Source organism: Triticum dicoccoides, chromosome 5A (assembly GCF_002162155.2).
Source record: "Triticum dicoccoides isolate Atlit2015 ecotype Zavitan chromosome 5A, WEW_v2.0, whole genome shotgun sequence".
Lineage (NCBI taxonomy): Eukaryota > Viridiplantae > Streptophyta > Magnoliopsida > Poales > Poaceae > Triticum > Triticum dicoccoides.
Genome location: NC_041388.1, coordinates 291,005,226 through 291,025,885, shown reverse-complemented (window position 1 = coordinate 291,025,885; position 20,660 = coordinate 291,005,226). Strand labels below are relative to the sequence as shown.

Sequence of the window (20,660 nt, the reverse complement as noted above, 5' to 3'; positions counted from 1 at the left end):
AAACGCATTTTTCCGGATTGAGTCGTATGTCATATGTTCGGAAGTTGTCGAATATGAGGCGCAAGTCATCCACCAATGCTTCGACATGTTTAGTTTTGATGACTACATCATCTACATATGCCTCCGCCGTCTTGACAATTTGTTTTTCCAGGCATGTTTGAATCATGCGTTGGTAGGTGGCGCCGGTGTTTTTGAGTCCGAAAGGCATAGTGTTGAAGCAGAAAGGCCTGTATGGAGTGATGAATGCCGTTGCGGCTTGATCGGATTCCCTCATCTTAATTTGATGGTATCCGGAGTATGCATCGAGGAAGCACAGTGAATTGTGTCATGTAGTTGCATCAATGATTTGGTCAATGCGGGGCAATGGGAAGGGGTCCTTAGGGCAGGCCTTGTTTAGGTCTTTGAAATCGACACAAAGGCGCCAGGATTTATCCTTCTTTGGCACCATGACCAGGTTTGCTAGCTAGTCCGGGTGTTTGATCTCTTTGATGAACCCAGCTTCAAGTAGTTTGGATAGCTCCTCCCCCATGGCTTGTTGCTTGGGTTCAGAAAATTGTCGCTTCGTTTGCTTGACTGGTTTAAAGCCTTTTATTATATTGAGGCTGTGTTCGGCCAGTCTGCGTGGGATTCCTGGCATATCCGAAGGATGCCAGGCAAAGATGTCCCAATTTTCACGCAAAAACTCTCTTAAAGCGGCGTCGATCGTTGGATCCAGTTGTGCTCCAATGGCTGCAGTTTTATTAGGATCCGTTGGGTGTACTTGAAATTTAACTATTTCGTCTGCTGGTTTAAAGGAAGTGGATTTGGGCCTCTTGTCGAGGATTACATCGTCCTTGTCCACTGTAGAGTGCAGAGTGGTCAGTTCCTCGGCCGCAAGGGCCTTGGATAGTGCCTCGAGGGCTAGGGATGCGGTTTTGTTTTCAGCACGAAGTGCTATATCCGGATCACTGGTGATAGTGATAACTCCGTTGGGCCCTAGCATTTTGAGCTTCATGTACCCATAATGGGGTATGGCTTGAAAGCGCAGAATGCTTCTCGCCCTAACAGGGCATGATATCTGATGTGGAAAGGTGCCATGTGGAAGAGCAACTCTTCGGACCTATAGTTCTCCGGCGTGCCGAATACGACGTCGAGTTTGATCCTCCCCGAGCTTATTGCTTCTCAACTGGGGATGATGCCTCGGAAAGTGGTGCCACTTTGCTTAATGAGACTTTTGTCCATCTGCATTTTTTGGAGCGTATATTCGCAGATGAGGTTTAATCCGCTGCCACCGTCCATGAGTACTTTGGTGAGCCGAAAGCCATCTACTATTGGGTTTAAGACCAAAGCGGTTGGTGCTCAGACTGATTTGTCCCTTGGCTCATCATCGGCGGTGAAGGTTATCGCCATGTCATTCCAAGGATTTACTGCGGCTACCTGGTTGACTTCGGCAAGGTCGTGCAATGCCCTCTTGCGCCAGTTGTTGGAAGAGAAGGTCTCAAAGACCGTAAAAATGTTGAGATCGGCATCTTCCGAAGAGTGCCTCTCTGAAGGAATGCTGGTGAGGATGGCCTCACCGCTCTTAGCCACCTACCGGAGTACCCAACATGCCCGAAGGCTATGTGTTGGTTCGGTATTCGGCATTGTGTGTATTTGACAAGGTTTATCGAGCAGGTCGTCAAGGACAGTTATGTGTCTCGTAAAGGGCTTCACTTTTTTGTCCATGGGATGATGATCAGGTGCCTTGTAAGGATGCATCCTTTTTGTCCGTACGGTGGGCTGCTTGAAGGCAGGAGGTTCCCACCGAGCTATTTGTGCCTTCCAGGTGCTTTCCATTGCACTGTACTTATGTACGATGTGTGCCAGATCTGCAAAGTGCAGTATGCGGCGGCGGTTGAGGGCGTTAAGGATTCCCTTGCCCGTACAATTGCGGCAAAATATTGAAAACGCGTCGTCGTCACGGCAGTCCTTGATCTTGTTTTTGACAAGGAGGAACCTAGCCCAAAAGTGGTGGACTGTTTCCTTAGGTTGCTGCCACACGTACATTAGGTCGCATACATCTGGAGGACTTGAATTGTTTGGGGAATATTGCGTGTGGTGGGTGGGCGGGCTAAAATCCGAATCCTGACCCATTATTGCATCTGGAGTTTGAAGAATTTGCGAAGTCATCGACCCAGGGTCCGGAGCGTCCTGGCGGTCTTTGGGCTCAACGCCCGGTTCTATGTTCGGAAGATGGGTATACGACTCGTAGAACTCGGAAATCCGAACATAGCTTGTTCTTAACTTAGGGGGAGAAGTATCATCGGCTTGTTCCTCCATGACCGCTACTAGATGGGTGATCGGCGGGGACTCGATTTCCCTCTGATTGGGTTTAAGCCCAATCCGATCATAGTCTGTTACTACTCCCAGGGCGGTGATGCGATCAAGTAGCTCATTTAGGGACGATACATCTGCTGGATCCATCTTTTTGGGGTGTTCAAGGCCGACGCGAAGACGATGTTTAGCGATCTTGAGGGCTGCCCTTGGCTTAAAGGCCGCACGCGCGCCCATGGTGAAACCGCCGAGTTGGAGGAGCTGTCCCGGAGCTAGGGTCTCTCCAGAGGTAATGTTGTCGTTAATGACAAGGCGAGCCATCGATCCCACCGTCGACGGCACAGTGGAACTCTCAATGAAAGCACCAATGTCGGTGTCAAAACCGGCCGATCTCGGGTAGGGGGTCCCAAACTATGCGTCTAGGGATCGAAGGTAACAGGAGACAAGGGGGACACGATGTTTACCCAGGTTCGGGCCCTCTTAATGGAGGTAAAACCCTATGTCATGCTTGATTGTATTTGATGAGTATAGGGGTTACAAGAGTTGATCTACCTCGAGATCATAATAGCTAAACCCTAGATGTCTAGCCTATATGATTTGTGTTAGCCTCTACGGACCAAACTCTCCGGTTTATATAGACACCAGAGGGGCCTAGTGTTGTATAGAGTCGGTTTACAGAGAAAGGAAACTACACATCCGGGCGTTTAGCTTGCCATCCACGCAAAGGAGAGTCCCACCCAGACACGGGGGAAGGTCTTCTATCTTGTATCTTCATGGGCCATCAGTCCGGCCCATGCTACACAGCTCGGACACCCGAGGACCCCATAATCTAGGACTCCCTCACTTGGGATACCATAATCCAAGTGTTGGAGTGTGAGCTAGATATCTAAGAATGTGTTTTACAGCCTTATGGTGTGATTCCTTTGGTGTAGCTTGAAAATGGGCACACATGCAAACACTAAGCATAATATCTAGCCTAGATACACGTAGATACAATAAAGAGCCAATCATGGAGTGGTATACCTTTTGATCGAAGTCTTTACCATTTTCATCGGTGCATAGATGGCCATTAGTGGGCATAGGGATTTTGACGCCTTTGCAATCTTGCATGCGAATTTCCTAAGTACATCCTTGAGGTATTTCTCTTGAGAAATTAAGATGCCATTGCTTTGTTGACAAATTTGAGGACCTAAGAAGAATTTCAATTCTCCCATCATAGACATTTGATATTCCTCACTCATCATATAGGCAAATTTGTCACTGTAACGTTGGTTAGTACAACCAAAGATAATATCATTAACATATATTTGGCACACGAATAATTCATCATCATAAGTTTTGGTGAAAAGAGTTGGGTCAAGTGAACCGGGTTTGAATCCTTTCTTCATGAGGAATTCCTTCAAAGTATCATACCACGCCCGAGGGGCCTGCTTGAGACCATAGAGTGCCTTATTGAGTCTGAAGACTTTGTCAGAATACTTAGGATCTTCAAAACCTGGTGGTTGAGCAACATATACTTCTTCCTCAAGCTTACCATTAAGGAATGACTTTTCACATCCATTTGATATAACATGATATTATGTTGGTTAGCATAAGCAAGAAATATGCTAATAGCCTCATGTCTAGCAACAGGTGCAAAATTTTCATCGAAATCAATTCCTTCAACCTGTGTGTAGCCTTGAGCTACAAGACGAGCATTATTCCTCACCACTAGACCATTTTCGTATTGCTTGTTGCGGTAAATCCATTTGGTACCGATGATATTGTGCTTGCGTGGGTCTGGTCGCTTGAAAAGTTCCCATACATTGTTGAGCTCGAATTGATGTAATTCCTCTTGCATCGCTTGCATCCACTCGGGCTCCAGAAATGCCTCATCAACTTTGGTGGCCTCTGTGATAGAGACAAAAGCGAAGTGCCCACAAAAGTTAGACAGTGTGAAGCTTTTGAGCGTGTGAGAGGACCTGGTGTGTTGATGTCGTTGATGATTTTCTCAATCTGCACTTCATTTGCAACACGAGGATGCGCAGGTTGACGATGTTGATTGGGCTCAGTATTTTCTTCAGAGCCAGTTTCCTCAGATGCACCAGCATGATTTTCTTCATGTTCTGGAATGACTTATTCAGCAGATTCTTCAGTGGGTATGACATCCTCGGTAGCCTTGAACTTGATTGATTCGTCAGGAGACATTTCATCTAGCACAGGAGGTAGGTGCTCTCTTTGTGAGCCGTTAGTTTCATCGAACCGCACATCTACAGTTTCAACAACCTTGTGGTGATAGGTGTTGAAGACTTTGTAGGTGTGTGAGTCCTTTCTGTAACCAAGCATAAAACCCTCATGTGCTTTCGGTGCAAATTTAGAATTCTGATAAGGATCGATAATCCAACATTTAGCACTGAAGACTTTGAAATAACTCACATTGGGTTTCTTGTTAGTGAGGGGTTCATATGAGGTCTTCTTGAAGAATTTGTGAAGATATGCCATGTTGATGATGTGGCACGCAGTATCAATAGCCTTAGGCCAGAAGTGACGAGGCGTCTTGTATTCATCAAGCATGGTGCGAGCCATCTCAACAAGAGTCCTGTTCTTGTGCTTCATGACGCCATTCTACTGAGGAGCGTATGGGGCAGATAACTCGTGAGTAATACCAAGTTCATCAAGATAGTCATCAAGACCAGTATTCTTGAACTCGGTCCCATTGTCACTTCAGATATGCTTGATCTTCATGCCGAAATTCGTCGAGGCCCTAGAGAAAAATTGTCTGAAGACTTCCTGCACTTCAGTTTTGTAAGTGATGATATGCACCCAGGTGTAACGAAAATAGGCATCAACAATAACAAAGCCATATAGAGATGTTGCATTTGTTAGTGTGGCATAATGAGTAGGGCCAAAGATATCCATGTGAAACAATTCAAAAGGATGAGTGGTAGTCATGATAGTCTTTGAGGGGTGCTTGGACTTGGTCATCTTTCCAGGCTCACAAGCCCCGCAAAGATGGTCTTTGAGGAATTTGACACCCTCGATGTCAATGACGTGCTTCTTCTTCGCGAGTGTATGTAAGTTCCTCATGCCAGCATGACCTAGTCATCGATGCCATAACCAGCTTTCTGAAGCTTTTGCAAGTAGACATGTGGCAGGCTGTGGTCCTGCAGAGAAATCTGGTCACCGCCTAGACGTTTTCTATAGGGTGCGAAGGAGTCGAAAATCGCTAGGACCTCCGACTACAAAGTTGTTGTTGATGTCATGCACATGTTGAACGACCGATCAGGCCAACTGTCGATGTCGTCGACGGTTGTCCGCCATCGCTTTCTCTCACACAATCATATTCTGCTCGAGTTGCACTAGACATGCCCGCTCAACCAAATTGGTCTGGTGCGCCACCTCCAGGGCTTTGTCAGCCGGTGAATACCTAGAAATTGGGGTGTTGCGTACGTGCTTAGCGGCCTCCCACTCCTCGCGGGTGAGCTTTCTACCACCACGTTGCCCGTTACTCATCGTAGCATTTTCAGCCGCGGGAGATGGGTCGACTGGTGCAGCGCCATGAAGATTAGACTATAGGGCTGGTGTGCCAGCCATGAAAACTTATGCTACAAAACCCTAGGACCCACAACTATCCTCCTCCCCGTAGATCAACTAGGACCAACTAGAACTAGAACTATATAGAACTAAAGGAGGCTCCAAAACTTCTATGTAGAAAAATTGCCCAGACCTCTAGTATATATAGGTTGGAGGAGAGCGGAGGGGAGGGAAGAAAGCATACATTAACTCTCTGCGACGAGAATGTTGTGAGATGTGTGTCCTACGCTCCACCAAACACTGTTTGGTCGCGTCGATGGGATGACGAGAGTGTCGGCCCTTCCATTTTCATCGGCGATGAATAGGTCACGGACTCCGACGAGGATGAGTAAGGCACCAGAGGCGGCGAGGCATTTTCCCAAGTGAGTCGGTCTGTCTCTCGTGTTCTACTTTTCCTTGCCGGTGACCGCACCTTCACTTCGTTGGTCTTATCGCCGCCACTCATGAAGACGGTGAGATGAGCCGGTGATTGCCAGAAGAAAACAACAAGGACTTGAACAAATAGGACAGATCACATGATCGGATGATTTTCATACCAGATAAAATTCATTACAATTAGGACGATTTTCATTTTAAAAATGGGGACCGGACCTAAACCTAGCCTACGGTTTGTATGGATGACTGCCTTTTGTATTCATGTTCACGGACTGGTCTTTCTGGTCCGTGGACGGATGGAGTGTCCGGTTTGCAAATCACCATTGAAGATGTGGTGTCCGATGCGCGACCAACCACTGCAGCGCCACCCACCTGCACCTGCACTGCTGCGATCCTTCCCTGTGCCCCATCTTTGCTGCTGGGAGACTCCAATCGCCGGCCCATTCTCTCCTTCCCCGCCGGCTCTGCTGATGAGGTAGTCCTTCCCCGCCGGCTCCTTCCTCGCCGCCGACGCCTACAACTGCTGCTACCACCGCCGCCGACGCCTACTGATGCTGCTTGGACCACCTGCAGCTGGTCTTTCTGCTTTGACCACACGAACTCGCCCCACCTCTAGCCGGCCTCCTTATCCCGCCTCTGCTGCTGCTAGGTACGTACTCCTGCAAAATTGGAAATGTTAATTTGGAAACAATCAATCAGGAAATGGCAAGATTTTGTTAATTTTGAAAACATTCAATCATGTTAATTATGGAAACATTCAATCAGGAAATGGCAAGATTTTGTTAATTTTGGAAACATTCAATCGTGTTAATTTTGTAAACACTCAACCATTTTAACTTCAGAAACATTCAATTAGACAAGGATTTTGGCAATTGGAATTATTACGGCGTAGATTATGGACTCTCACCTAATCATCATCTATGGTCCTCTGGCTGAATTGCACAGATGCTTCAAGACAAGCCTCTACAAAAAAGCAATAAGAGTTGATTACTATGTTTTGCATAGTCACCAAAATGTCACAAAAGGGATAGGCTAGAGTTTAGACCTCCCAGCCTTTTGCATGTTTTGTTGTTCAAGGGATGCACCAGGAGATATGCAATTTGCATAGTCACCAAAATGTCACAAAAGGGATAGGCTAGAGTTCAGACCTCCCAGCCTTTTGCATGTTTTGTTGTTCAAGGGATGCACCAGGAGATCTGCACCGGGATACTCTAACGGGCTATTGCAACTAAAATAGACACGGTTAAATTAAAATGAGACTACCTTATGTTAAATGTCTAGTCCTCTAGTGAAATTAACAGGAGTATTTGTTTAGATGGTAGATTGATTAAGTTAAATGTCTACTCCTCTGGTGGAACAGTTTTGAGCCACTAACCGAAAATGTTCAGGTTCTAAAAATGTTTAGGTTTCAATTTATTTGGATTATTTGAATTTATTTGGAATTATTTTAATTTATTGAAATTATTTGAATTTATTTGCATTAATCTGAATAATTTAGTCAAAGCCTTTGAATCTATTTGAATCTCCAAATTTGGTCTATCAAGGCCTTAGATGACCTGACAGAGAATGACAATAAATCCATGGGCAGAAATAGGAGTATGAATTAATGGGAAGAAATCCATTTGGCATCCAACAGATTATGCAGATGCACCAAATGTTTACTACTCTCCTATAGAACAACTAAAGTTTCACCATATAAGAACAGTGCAAACAAAATAATGACACATAATTTGGAGAGCAAAAAAAGTGAACATTTCATGCTCTATATTGTTGACAGTATCCAAAATCATGTGTACTCCAAATTAAAAGTTCAGCAGATTACAACATGCATAAATTATCCTTGAATTTACATTAACTTACCCTACAGAAAAAGTGCATGAAGAAAATAAAAGGCAAGGTGGAATGGCCTGATACCTCACCACCAATAGCAAACTTACTAGTACCATTAGAACTGAATGACAAACATCGTTGAGGCTCAATTGATTGGAAGGAAAGGGTTCCATTTCTAATATCGGAAGCCTGAATCCTGAAGAATGTCACAATATATTCTCAGTACATATTGGAAGGAAAGCATGTACAAAAACAACAATAAGAGGACAAAGCATGTACAAGAAAGTAGCCAGATGAGATAGTTTATTCCAAACCTCACCACCATATGTCATGTGGTTTTGATGCAGTGGCAACTACTCCAGCAAACACAATGTTTTGGCTCCAGGATTACATTCAGTTTGAAGTTCCTAATAAAAACAATCCTTAAACAGAACCAAACATATGCAGATTACTGTTTGGTGTTTATTTAACAGCTACTACATTTCATATTGCATCTGTTTCATAGCTGCTACCATAATTGTTCCAGATGAAACAAACCAGGACTGAATCAAACATTTGCTACTCACTTCAGTTAAGTTCAGTTAACACGGTATTGTTCACAAAAAGACAGTTAAACAATTTTAAGTCAACTTGTGAGAGATAGCATTCAGAACTTGTGAGAGAGAGATAACGAATCAGCCTAAAAATTTCATACAAAACATGGAATCTATCAGGGTTCATGCTTCAATTTATGATTCGTTGGAGGAGTAGGGCAGTTCATAATTGTCAGGTCAACAACACCTCTTATTTTGCGATTTCTAGATGAGGTCACTCTAATATGAAAATCCCTCCTTCTTTACTTCCAGATCAACCGAGCATGTTGTCCTATTGATGACCACAAAATAAATAAATTCATACAAAGCTTGTTGCTGCCATAATTAAATAGTTGAATGAGATACCCCCTCCATTTCATAATGTAGTGCGCCCACGCTTTTGGAGATTTAACTTTGATCATAAATTTAATCAACATGGGTGACTGCGGCAGGAGCATGACAGATACCTTTGAATTCGTATTCGAAAGAAGTTTTCAAAGGTATAAATTTTCAGTAAAATGATTTATGTATTATTTGTCTAATTTATGGTCAAAGTTGAATCTCGAAAAGTATAGGCGCACTACATTATGAAATGGAGGGAGTATTATACATCATAGGGCCTCAACGAAGGGCCTTCTAGGGCAGAACCACGAATAGCCTAACCAGCCACTGTATTTGCTGCCGCCTTCCGTGTGCTCTTGCGGGTGAGGAATTTGTTCCAAAGCGTTCGACCCCAAATCAAACACAATAACCCATTGCTCATGCTTTCTTGTATCATGCTCCACAAAGTAGACACAATTTCTCCTAATGGTAGGGAAGTCCTCTGCAGGGAGCGCGAGGCTGTCACCCCGGCCCAAGAAGAGCCAGTAGTCATCGAGATCCGTCACCTTCTCCCCCCCGGAAGTCGAGGCGCTCAGCGGCCCAATCCGGATGGTGCACCTCTACAAGGATCACGGGCCCGGGGTGTCCTTGTCCACGATACACCATAACGAGCAACAGCTGGTTGTTGCATGCCACCACGTGTGGCACCAGATCCCCGGGTAAGCGGCGGCTTGGATACCACGTTCGCAGAGGAGCATAGAGGGAGATACACCGCAGACGCATGGGAGGATGCTGCTGGAGGTCAAAGATGTCGAGCCTCATGCTCATCATGTTGGACATGTAGAACCTGCCTTGGTGGAAGGCTGCGCCGTCGATCCGGCCTATAGGGTGCTCGGGCTGCATCGTCCAGGCTGCGTCTCCAGGGCGCCAAAAGAAGAGCGTGTGCCCAATCTGTGCGCCCGGGATTTTCTGGCTCGTGATCGCCATCCAGGCCGCCAGCGACGCGAGCGGGGCGCCGGAGAGGAATAATTGGGCGATGGTTGTGAAAGGCGGCAGAGGAATCTCAGCTTGGGAGAGGGGCTCCCAGAGGATTAGCCTGGTGGGGGTTCGCAAGTTGTCCGTTAGGGCGCGCCAGCCACGGGGCGTGCCGCGGCAGTAGGGGAGCCCAGCCGGGGCTAGGGCCCGGGAGTGCCTCCTTTTTCCACCGTCGAGCAGCCAGAAGGAGTGGTCGCATACATGGTTAACGGCACTAATAGGGTTATGGTGGCGGTCGTGGGCGGCGACGATCCACAGACGGCAGGCTACGAGCGGGGCAGTGGACGCGCGCCAGTGGGAGCATACCTGGTGGATGTGGATTTGGTCTACGTCAGCCTGCAGACGGTCTGATACTTCCTGGATAAGCTCCGCCGGCAGGGAGGTCCGGCCGCCGCCATGTCCTCTGCCTCCGCATGCCATTGCAACAACCGACCGAGCGAGTCGGGGTTTTCGCTAGTTGTTTTTGTCTATTTATTATTGATGATGACGAGGCGAGTCGGCTTCCCTCCACAACCGAGCCGAGTAAATAAACTAGTAAGTATATTGATTTAGTGAGAGATACTAGACAGAACAATTTTAAGTTGAGGTAATTACAGCCGAAGTCATAGAACTTGCATGTGATGGTCAGTTTGGTGCACAAACTTCTAAAATACGTGTTTCTGGTCATCAAACTTGCACGAGCGTTCATATACGGTCACATTTCATGTACACGGATGTATCCATGGCCTATGTGGCATTCCAGTGTGCCAGGGCCCACTGTCATCCGCTGTAGCATGTAGATCTGCAGAGAAGCTTTTGGCTTTTTTTCGTATTAAATCCCTAAAAATAAAATGAAAAAACAAGCGATATGGGGTTTGGAAGCTGCAACGTGCCCAGTAGTCTCACGTGGACAACCATCAGACTACTGATCATTCATATCTATATAGCACGGCTAATTTCTGTATCATATAAACATTGACTAAAAATAAATTTTACAAGAAATGTAACATGGAAAAAATGAGCACCGTGGCTCGACCATGTGACCTTGTGGTCAAGGTTAACTAAGGTTACCACCGATAACACAACACGTCCAGATGTAAGAAAACAATTTATATTCTTGTGTTTGTGACATTCAAAAAATATTTATGTGTTACAAAAAAAAGGTATGCGACATTTTAAAAAGTTCCAAAAACTTGTATTTGAAAAAATGTTAATCAACACAACACGTCCAGATTAACATTTTTTCAAATACAAGTTTTGAAACTTATGTGTATGGAAACATATACTCCATATGATACACATATGTTTTGATGTTTTAAATACTCCAGTATACATCTATGTTATGATACACACATATATATTTTAAATACTCCAGTATACATCTATGTTTGGAGTATTTAAAAAATATGCTTAATACTTTTTAAACATATGATTAACATTTTTTTCAAATACAAGTTTTGAAACTTTTTTCAACTATGTTTTTAACATTTTCGGATGGTACCAAACATTTTTAAGCTACACAAACAGTTTTATACATTGTATAGGCATTTAAAAAATGTCATGACCAGTTTTTTTGGAATGCACAAACATTTTAAAAATGCAACGTATCATTTTTAATTACACAAATGTGGTTTACAATGTTTAAACATTTTTTTAAATGTCACACACCTTTTTTTGTAACACATAAACATTTATTAAATATCACAAACACAAGAATATTTTTTTTCTTACATAGAACAAGAAGGAATAACAACATGAAAAATATTTATCCCATTTGGATATGTTGTGTTTTCAAAACCCGGTGGTAATCTTAGTTAACATTGACCACGAGGTCACATAGTCGAGCCACGGTGCTTTCTTTTTTGGGGTTACATTTCTTGTAAAATTGATTTTTCAGCCGTGTTTATATGATACAAAAATTATTTGTGCTGCCTAGACATGAATGATCATCGGTTTGGTGGTTGTTAACCTGAGCCTAGTAGGGGCACGTCCCTAGTTCGTAACCGAACCGTCCCTTGTTTTTCCATTTCATTTTAGTGGCTTTATACGTAAATAACAAATCATTTTAGGGGCTTAATAAGTTAAAAAAATAGGTGCATAATATGTAAATAAAGAAAAGGCATGCAGATCTACCATGCGTCGCGGGGTTACGGTGGGCCCTGGCCATGCTGGCATGCCACATAGGCCACAAATACGTCTGCGTACATGAAATGTGACCGTATATGAATGTTTGTGCAAGTTTGATGACCAGAAACACGTATTTTACAAGTTTGTACACAAAATCAATAAAGAACTTGGTCCCACACATAAGGAATTTTCACTAAATTTGCATGTTGCCTCAGCATCTAAACATATTTAGCGCCCTACATATACGTTTTGTTGTCCGTCAACTCTGCCTCGGATAGAGTTGCTCTCTTAGGGCATCTCCAACGAGAGGCGCTAGGGACCGATGCTAGGAAAAAGTTCCAGGCCGATCGGCAGTTGCAACGCCAATTCCTGGTGTATTCTTGCGCTCGGTGCCAGGGCGACGCAAAACAAGGCAGCGATGCTAGCCCTTTTTCTTCTCACGAGATGAGACATAAATCACTATTTTCAGCGATATTTTCAGCGATACTTAGCGCTGGTGCTGAACGGCTAGTGTTGGAAACTTGGAATAGATAAGCGCTGGTGCTGAACGGCTGCCTTTTGCATTTTTTTTTCTATTTATTTTTTTCTATCTAAGCGCCTGCGTAAGCGCTCACCACTGTAAATGCCCTTAGAAAATCTCCATCCATTTGGCCCCCAACGCACCCAGCAAGGGGTTTTGGCGTTAGCGCCGACGGTTTTTTCAGCCTGGGACGATTGAGTACCTAGACGCGCTCCCAGATTTCAGCCTCCAATCGCATAAAAATTCAAAGTTAACTTTCCCGCTATCAAAAAATGACACAGATCAGTGATCATCATATCACAGGGTCAGCAATCATCATGCCACAGAGTCGGTGATCGGACATAGCCAAAGTCCGGTGATCAAATGGGTAGGAACAAATAGACATGGAGCTCATCAAGCGGCAGGCTCCTCTGCCACAGGGCTGGCTGAGGTCGGCGTCGGCGTGGGCGCAGTTTCAGTGTTCGGGCTCGGCGTCGGCGTGGGCGTAGGGGCGGCGGTCGCCGTCGGTCCCGACATCTGGTTCAAGATAAGGCCGTGTCCGCCAGGTACCACGGCTTCACCTGCTCGTCCATCATCGACGTGTCTGTCCCCATCAAGAACGTCAGGTCGGTGTTCCTCTTCTTCGCGACGATGTTGGTCCTGAGAAGGTCGAGCTTGACGTCCTGCTTCCTCATCAACACCGACCACCTCGCATCGGATTTCTCCTCCCCCTTGGCGGCGTTGCTCTTGGCGTCGGCGATGCTGCTCGATCGACGATTGCAGCCGTTCGGCAGTGGGTACCGCGCCCCTCGCCGCCTTGGCTGGTTTGTTGCCATCAGGGCGCCCTTCTGTCGCCGCCGGGGCAGGCGTGTCCAGGTTGTAGGCGTCCTTCGCCTTGGCGAGAGCGAGCCGGCACTCCATCCATTTCTCGCACGACTAGATCCTGGTGAACACATGAAGGAACTTTAACTCTCGATCGTCGTTGTCCTGGCGAAACAAGTTGAACATCCGAACCATCTGCACAGCCAAAGATAAATGTGTCGGCAAAGTACACGGCAAAGAACTGGGCCGGCGAACGAAGGCCATACCTGACCCTCGATGTCGGCGCCGCTTTCCGGGCGAGCCACGACCTCCTTTTGAATCTCATGCCACTTGTTGCAGGTCGTCTGGATGGTCGCCCAGTGGTTCGCCATGGCCTTCTCGTCGCGGTCCATGTGGATGTTGGCGAAGTCGGGGTCGACCAACTTGTGCTCGTCGAACGTTGTCTTGATCCTTCTCCAGTACGTGTCGGCATTCTGATTCGAGCCGGTGATCGGGTCGATGCTGATGGTCTTCCATGCTTCGGCGAGGCACTCGTCTTTCTTGGACGTCCACTTGACGCGAGGCTCGGCCGGCTTGGCGTTGGCCGCCCGCTTCTTCGGTCCTCCTCCTCGGCGTCGTCAAGCTCGTGCTCCATGTCGACGGCGACGTCCCAAATTTCGTCTTGCGTGCAGTACCCGAGGCTCGAAGCGGCGGCGACCGAGCCCGTGATGATCTCGTCCATGTCGGTGTCGGTGCTGCTGAACAATGGCGCCGAGCCATGTGCGAAGGGTAGGGCGCCACGACGCAGAGGCGACGCAGGCGAACCTGAGTAAGTCGGCGACGAGTAGTTGTACTGGGTGTTGAGGCCGGTGGCTATGGCGATGGAGGGAGTGCGCGGGTCGTGGTTGAAGCCGGAAGGGGACGCGCACGGCACCGTGCCATGCGGGAAGGTGATGTTGGGGTTGAAGCCGCCATGCACATCGCCGTCGACATAGCTAGGCGAGGGCGCATACCCCCATAGTGGTGGCAAGAAGTTGGCCGGCGAGGCAACGCTGCGCTAGCTCCCTCACAGGACTTGTGGGACTGGACGGCCTCTTGATGAGGCGGAAGATTCGCCATCCCTGCAGCCTCCTCCTGCTCCGTCGCCGCGTCACTGGCTTCCCCCGATCAATGGTGACGGCCTCCCGACGGCCTTCCACTAGGCGTTCGACAAGGCGGGCGCCCTCGGCTGTGGTTGGACGAAATTGGTGGCTAAGCGAAGGGCCACATACTTCTTCAACAGCATGGCATGTGGGTCTGAAAAGAGAATGGCAGGGGGGAAGGGGGGCGACACTCTAGGAAATGGAGGAAAAGAAAACGGCGGGAAATCGGCTGCTGTCGCCAACAAGGCCCACGCGCCTTTTAGCTTCAGCCAGCAGGTTCGGGTTGGGTTTGCCGGTTGTAATTTCGGCCCGAACCAACGATAAACAAGGATCTGGGGGCACAACTGGGCCATTTTTACATCATCGGCGCTAAAAAAGGCGCCCAGAGGGCCTGTTGGGGGGCGAGTGGAGATGCTCTTACCCGTGAAAGATAAGATCATAGGCACAAACCAAACAGTGCTCAGAGAACCACAAACGAGAAAGCAAGATAAATTCAGTGACAAGCTGACGACAACTTAAACAAAACAACCAATCCATGCAAATAAAATAGCCAATCCATGGGAAGCCTAAAAGACTAATTCAACTAACGGCAAAAGCTAAGTCTCCAATAATAAACCAAGTCATTTTCAGTCTAGATAAGTTTGATATGGTGCAAAAATTGTCGCCGTAGAGCTTAGGAAGAGATGAGGCCGTCATTCAGCGAGAGCGAAGCCAGCTGCTGCTCAGGGGACTGGTTGGTGTGCTGCTGAGCGCTGCGGAGAACCTCCATGGCTTCAGCAACCTTGGCCTTGAGAGCGTCTGGCGACTCAAGCAGGTGAAGCACCTCAGTCTGGTCCATCTCCAGAAGCATGCCGGTCACCTTGGCAGCCTGGTCGTGCTCCAGCTGATCAACAAGAGGGTACAAGTTCTCGCCAAGCATCTGCAGCAACAAACAAAACAAGGTCAAGATCAACAAACACATCTTTCCTAACAAAAACAATGCAATACCTAGAGAGCCTCGTCCACGTACCATTCTTTGCGTCTCTGGGGGTGAATTGGCAAGTGCAGAAGCCAGTGCCCCAATTGGAACCGGCTGTGACGCACCGGCATCTCTCATAGGCATCCCTCCCATCTCATATGGGGATGTCATCACACCCCCAACACCATGCATCGCAGGATCAGGCATGCCACGCCCGGTCGGATAGCGGTAACCACGACCACCACCCCTACCCAGCATCTGCAATGTAGATAGATTTTAGAGCCTCCAAAACAAGACTGATTGTCGAATGGCTCAAAACCCACCTAGGAAAATATTGCATATGGAAGAGAAAAATAAAGCAATATCTGCAGGTTACCTGCTGCTGACCCATCTGCATGGATTGCTGCATTCCACCAGCACCAGCTCGCCTACCAGCTGGGCGTTGTGGTTGTTGTCCTTGCTGAACCATAGGCATCATAAAGTTTGGCATCGGAGCACCACCTGGCCTCATTCCCGGCATGAAAGGTTGCTGGAAGCCAAATCCAGGCTGCAAAAAGACCACACTTTGTCAATAAAGAATGATTGTACAAATATCATGCGTGATATTAAATCCAGAAATTCTAGATCTACATGATGGAAAACCCAAAAGTGAATTGCGCTGTTTCCTGATGAAAACTTCGTTATACTAACAGAAGTATTTATGGCCAGGTTGCTGTATTTTACAACAAAATGATAAAAGTGCACCATGTAAAATGCCAAGAACAATGAGAAAATATTGGTAATGGCCTTTTGTGCTAAAGCAATGGTACAAGCTTGCTTGAGAAAATTTATATGCCTAACATAATAATGTTATGAGTGTAAGTTCAAATCTAGCAAGCTAACAACATAATAATGTTATAGAATATCAGAATTTTTTTGACTCAACTCACCTGTGGGTTAATAAACGCTGGTGGCTGGCCATAGAACATTTGCTGACCAACTGGAACACCAGGAGGTAACATTTGCATACGAGGACCAACAGTTTGAGCCATTGGAACAGGACGCATTTGTGAAAACTGTGCCTGCAACGAACAGCAGTTAGTGACAGAAAATTGAACTACAGCAGAAAAGCAGCATGAATAACCAAATAAATTGCTCGGAAACCATGTGAGTGAAGTAAGTTTTCATAAAACACCACAATTCGAAGTGTTGACAGTCAAAACAGACTTTAAAATGCACATGATGGAACATTTAGCTGGTAATACTGAACTTAAGTATCATGAGAAAGCACTAGGTCCACAAATTGAATAATAAGTGCCATCAGATTGTCTAGGTGTTCATCTCAGTAGGTTTTGCTGAAAAACTAGGTGAGCAAATACTATACAAGCATATATATCAGGAACATCAATCATATAAAATACAATTTCACTCACAAAAGTTCTTACCTGCAGCCTAGCTTTCCTGTCTTCCTTGCGCTGTGCGAGTGCAACATAAAGTGGTTTATTGCCAACCATCTTGTTGTTCATTTCAGCAAGCTAACATGGGACATTGTAAGAAAGAATAAATAACTTTAGGAACCAAAAATAATGCACAAATTAGATCATACTTATTTACACAAGTACAGCTCAAGCTTACAGCTCGGGAAGCATCATCAGCAGATTTAAAAGCGACAAATCCAGAACCTCTGCTAGCACCGTTTGAATCACGCATAACCTGTGACAAAGAGTTTCAATTAGTAGCATATGTGGGAAGCATAGCATCATGTATAGATCAGCAGCTGAGAATTTAAACAAACCTTGCAGGAAGTAATAGTTCCGAACTCAGTAAAAAGTTCACGCAACTTTTCATCGTCAACAGTATCATCCAAGTTCTTCAGATACAAGTTGGTGTTCTGATACTTATCCGCTGCCTCTTGAAGGTTCTTTTCAAACTTCTCTTTCAATTCCATCTCCCTTTCTGACTTTTTCTGCGCTCTTCCAACATACCATTCCTTGTCACTAAATTTCTTGCCATTCAAATCTTGAACAGCCAGAGCAGCTTCATCTGGACTTTCAAAATTCACAAATCCAAAACACTTGGATCTTCCATCCCCATCCCGCATTACAACAACACTTGTTATTGCTCCAAACTTCCCAAAGATTTCCTTCAAGTCATCTTCAGTGGTAGTCTCAGCTAGGTTCTTAACATAGACATTATTGAACTTGACATTGCCGGGAGAGTTATCTCTCTCCTGCTTACGAACGAAAGGCCCAACATACACCTTCTTGTCATTCATAAGCATCCCATTCAGTTTCTCGATAGCAGCATGAGCAGCCTCATCCCGCTCGTACTGAACGAAGCCATAGCCCTTTGATTCCCCAGCAGGATCTGTTGCAACTTTACATGAAAGAATGTTTCCAAACACACAAAATGTGTCATACAAAGCTTTGTTGTCAATTGACTTGTCAAGATTCTGCAGAATATGGAAGGACAAGATAACAGGTTAGATAAATATAGTAGCGCCACAACAATAAGAGTCAATAATTGCATAACAAATATGTGCACGCACCTTAATAAATATATTTGCTGTGCCACTCTTGCGCAAGCTGGGGTCACGGTTAGAATACATTATCCTGATAGGCCGTCCATTGATAGGAGTGAAGTTGAGCATTTCAAGAGCCCGTGCAGCTGCAAGATATTTCAAAATCAGTATGAAACCACTAAAAGGCCTTGCAGATATACAACAAGAAAATATGCATGGAAGTGGTTCTATAAGGATATATATATATATATATATATATATATATATATATAAAGGAGAGAGTGAACCATGGAAACATTTGATCAAATGTAGAAACTTCTCGAGGACAGCATCAGCTATTATTCCACAAACAGTTACCTAGCTTTAAATATCATCTTCGCAGGAGCAGAGCTACCAAACACAAGCATTCAGTAAACATAGTACAAGCTTAAATAAATGTATTTGTTACTTTAGTAAACTCAACCCAGGATTGTAGACACCACGTGTGTGGGATAAAACAGCAAAACCGCAAAAACAGTAGGATCAAAATCAACTATAGTCCTATTGGTCACATTCATAAACTACAGTCCAAACTTTCCAAACACGTGAGTAACAATTTTTGTACGCCGAATCAGTAACTACCTCAGAGGAAGACAAAATTGGCAAAGAAACCAGCCACCATGAACTAAAAGCCAAAACCACCATTCCAAAACCGCCTAAAAACCCTGGTGCAGCAACAAGACTTTGCCGCCGGCACCACTACATGCAGCAATCTCATCCTGCAGCTCCACCGCTCGCTCACACACTTTTCTCACTCTTCTTCCTCGCCCTTCACCATCCACCCTTTCTCCCTCACCCTTCATCCACAACCAGCCCTTCGCACTGCAGAGCCTTGTTCCAAGGACGAGGAACTAAAGAAACCTATATGCTGGCCACCAAGCTAGCACAGCACCTTATTTAACTTTTGATTCTATAATGTACGTACACTCCACAAATTTAGGTAAATAACCCCAGGATCGTGGACACCAACTAGCTGCGAGATCAGGATAAAATCCCAAAAGAGGAAAAGGAGAACATTTATACATAGTTCAGCAAAAAATATCCAAACTTCCAAATCAAGTGACACCGTGTTATACGCTGTGAACCACCAACCGCCAAATCCCTAACTGCCTCAGCCACCGCCTGAACTACCTAACAGAAACCACCAACGAACGCAACCGCATCGAAACAAAAACAAATCCGACAGCATCATGCAATGAGCGCGAAGGAGACTAATTCGACCGGTAACCTAGCAGTGCAAAAAGCGCTAATCGCCGACGTGGGGAACGGGGGAGGGCCAGCTCACCGTCAGCCGGGGTGTTGTAGTTGACGTAGGCGTATCCGAGCGACTTCCGCGAGGTGACGTCCCTGCAGACGCGCACGGAGACGACGCCGCCGATCTGGGCGAAGACGTCGAAGAGCTGCGCGTCCTGCACGCTCACGTCGAGGTCGCCCACGTAAAGCGATGTCGCCGGGAACGACGATGCCGCCGCCGCAGCCGCAGCGGCCGCCGCGGCCGGGGAGCCGCCCTCCGACGCCGAGCTCGCCGCCTGCGCCGCCATCACCGATCGAAAGGTAGATTTTTTTTCGTGGTTTTGCGGATTTTTTTGAGGTATTTTTTGGTTTAGGGTTTGATAAGAGTTGGGGGCCTGGCTCCCAACTGCGGCGTGGCGAAAGAGGAGAGGGAGGAGGCGGCGGCGGAGGGGGAAGAAGGCTATTTGTACCCCCGCGGCAAAACCCTGGTGGCGCCTGGCCGTTGGATGGGGACCGGGCAGACTTGGACGGCCGTGATCGTGGCGGGGGTCGCGCGTGCACGTGTCCGGGGCCGACGGTATTCAGGGTTCGATGAGCTCAGCTTCGGATAAAATGCATGTCCTGTGTTTTGCAAATGTTTTTCTGAAATAATTTCGAAATGAAAGTATGTCGTTACGTGTAAACGATTTCATCCCCTCTGTGAGTCTAAAACGTCTTATATTTGTCTACAGCGACAAGAGATATGTTTGCAATCCAATCATTTGTTGCGACATTAACCATGCTGCTTTTGTTTACAGCAAACTGGGGAGTAACTTCTCTTGCTTCTTCCCCGCATTACTCTTGGCTTCTAAAGTGAAATATTTATCCAAAGTATACTGTGAGTGAATTCAGTTACGACCATTAACAAAAAAAATGCCTGGAAGTATTTCTTTTAAGTGCTTTAATTGTTGTACTCTTACAGTTTTTATGATATTTGGTGACTCGTGCTCCTGTGAATATGGTTTGACATTGATTATAGAAAACAACAAAATCGAGATGACTTGACTAACGATATATTACCATATGGTTGTTTTGCATTGAATAGTTGAATTGGAGTTATTTCCTTTCTCAGTTTTCCATAATGTGTAAACATGATAATTTGTTCCGAGCAATTTGCCAACATGTGATTTCATCATGGCTGGACTTTAGACACAAAATGTTGATTATGAGTGTTTATTTAATCATGCTAGATTCATAAATTGCTTTTCGGAACTGTGAGCACAACGAAAGCCACCTCGTATCACATATATTGGTTATATAGATTCGTGAACCTATTGGCGTAGATGATTAAATGAAATCACTTACTACCTTAAGCAACAATAATATAAAAAAGTGTGTGACATAA

The 20,660-nt window shown here is 45.8% G+C and overlaps 1 protein-coding gene and 1 pseudogene across 1 annotated transcript; both read right to left on the bottom strand.

Moving 5' to 3' along the window:
* Positions 1-7,217: 7,217 nt before the first annotated feature.
* LOC119299445 lies at positions 7,218-10,418 on the bottom strand (annotated as a pseudogene).
* A 4,593-nt stretch (positions 10,419-15,011) lies between these two features.
* LOC119301088 (polyadenylate-binding protein 8-like) lies at positions 15,012-19,584 on the bottom strand. Its single transcript, XM_037577982.1, has 9 exons — positions 19,329-19,584; positions 18,032-18,150; positions 17,279-17,935; positions 17,119-17,196; positions 16,929-17,018; positions 16,434-16,565; positions 15,881-16,051; positions 15,556-15,762; positions 15,012-15,465 (listed from the first exon to the last, which is right to left on the bottom strand). The coding sequence occupies exons 1-9, from the start codon at positions 19,582-19,584 to the stop codon at positions 15,220-15,222; spliced, it is 1,956 nt and encodes a 651-aa protein (XP_037433879.1). The 3' UTR covers positions 15,012-15,219.
* Positions 19,585-20,660: the final 1,076 nt, after the last annotated feature.

What these genes read in the sequence shown, in the direction of transcription:
- LOC119301088 (XM_037577982.1), bottom strand. Translation starts at nt 19,584, where the DNA reads ATGGCGGCGCAGGCGGCGAGCTCGGCGTCGGAGGGCGGCTCCCCGGCC. An exon ending in GAACTATTACTTCCTGCAAG is followed by an intron (nt 17,197 to 17,278) that starts GTTTGTTTAAAT and finishes TCTTTGTCACAG; the next exon opens with GTTATGCGTGATTCAAACGG. An exon ending in CCCCAGAGACGCAAAGAATG is followed by an intron (nt 15,466 to 15,555) that starts GTACGTGGACGA and finishes TTGTTGCTGCAG; the next exon opens with ATGCTTGGCGAGAACTTGTA.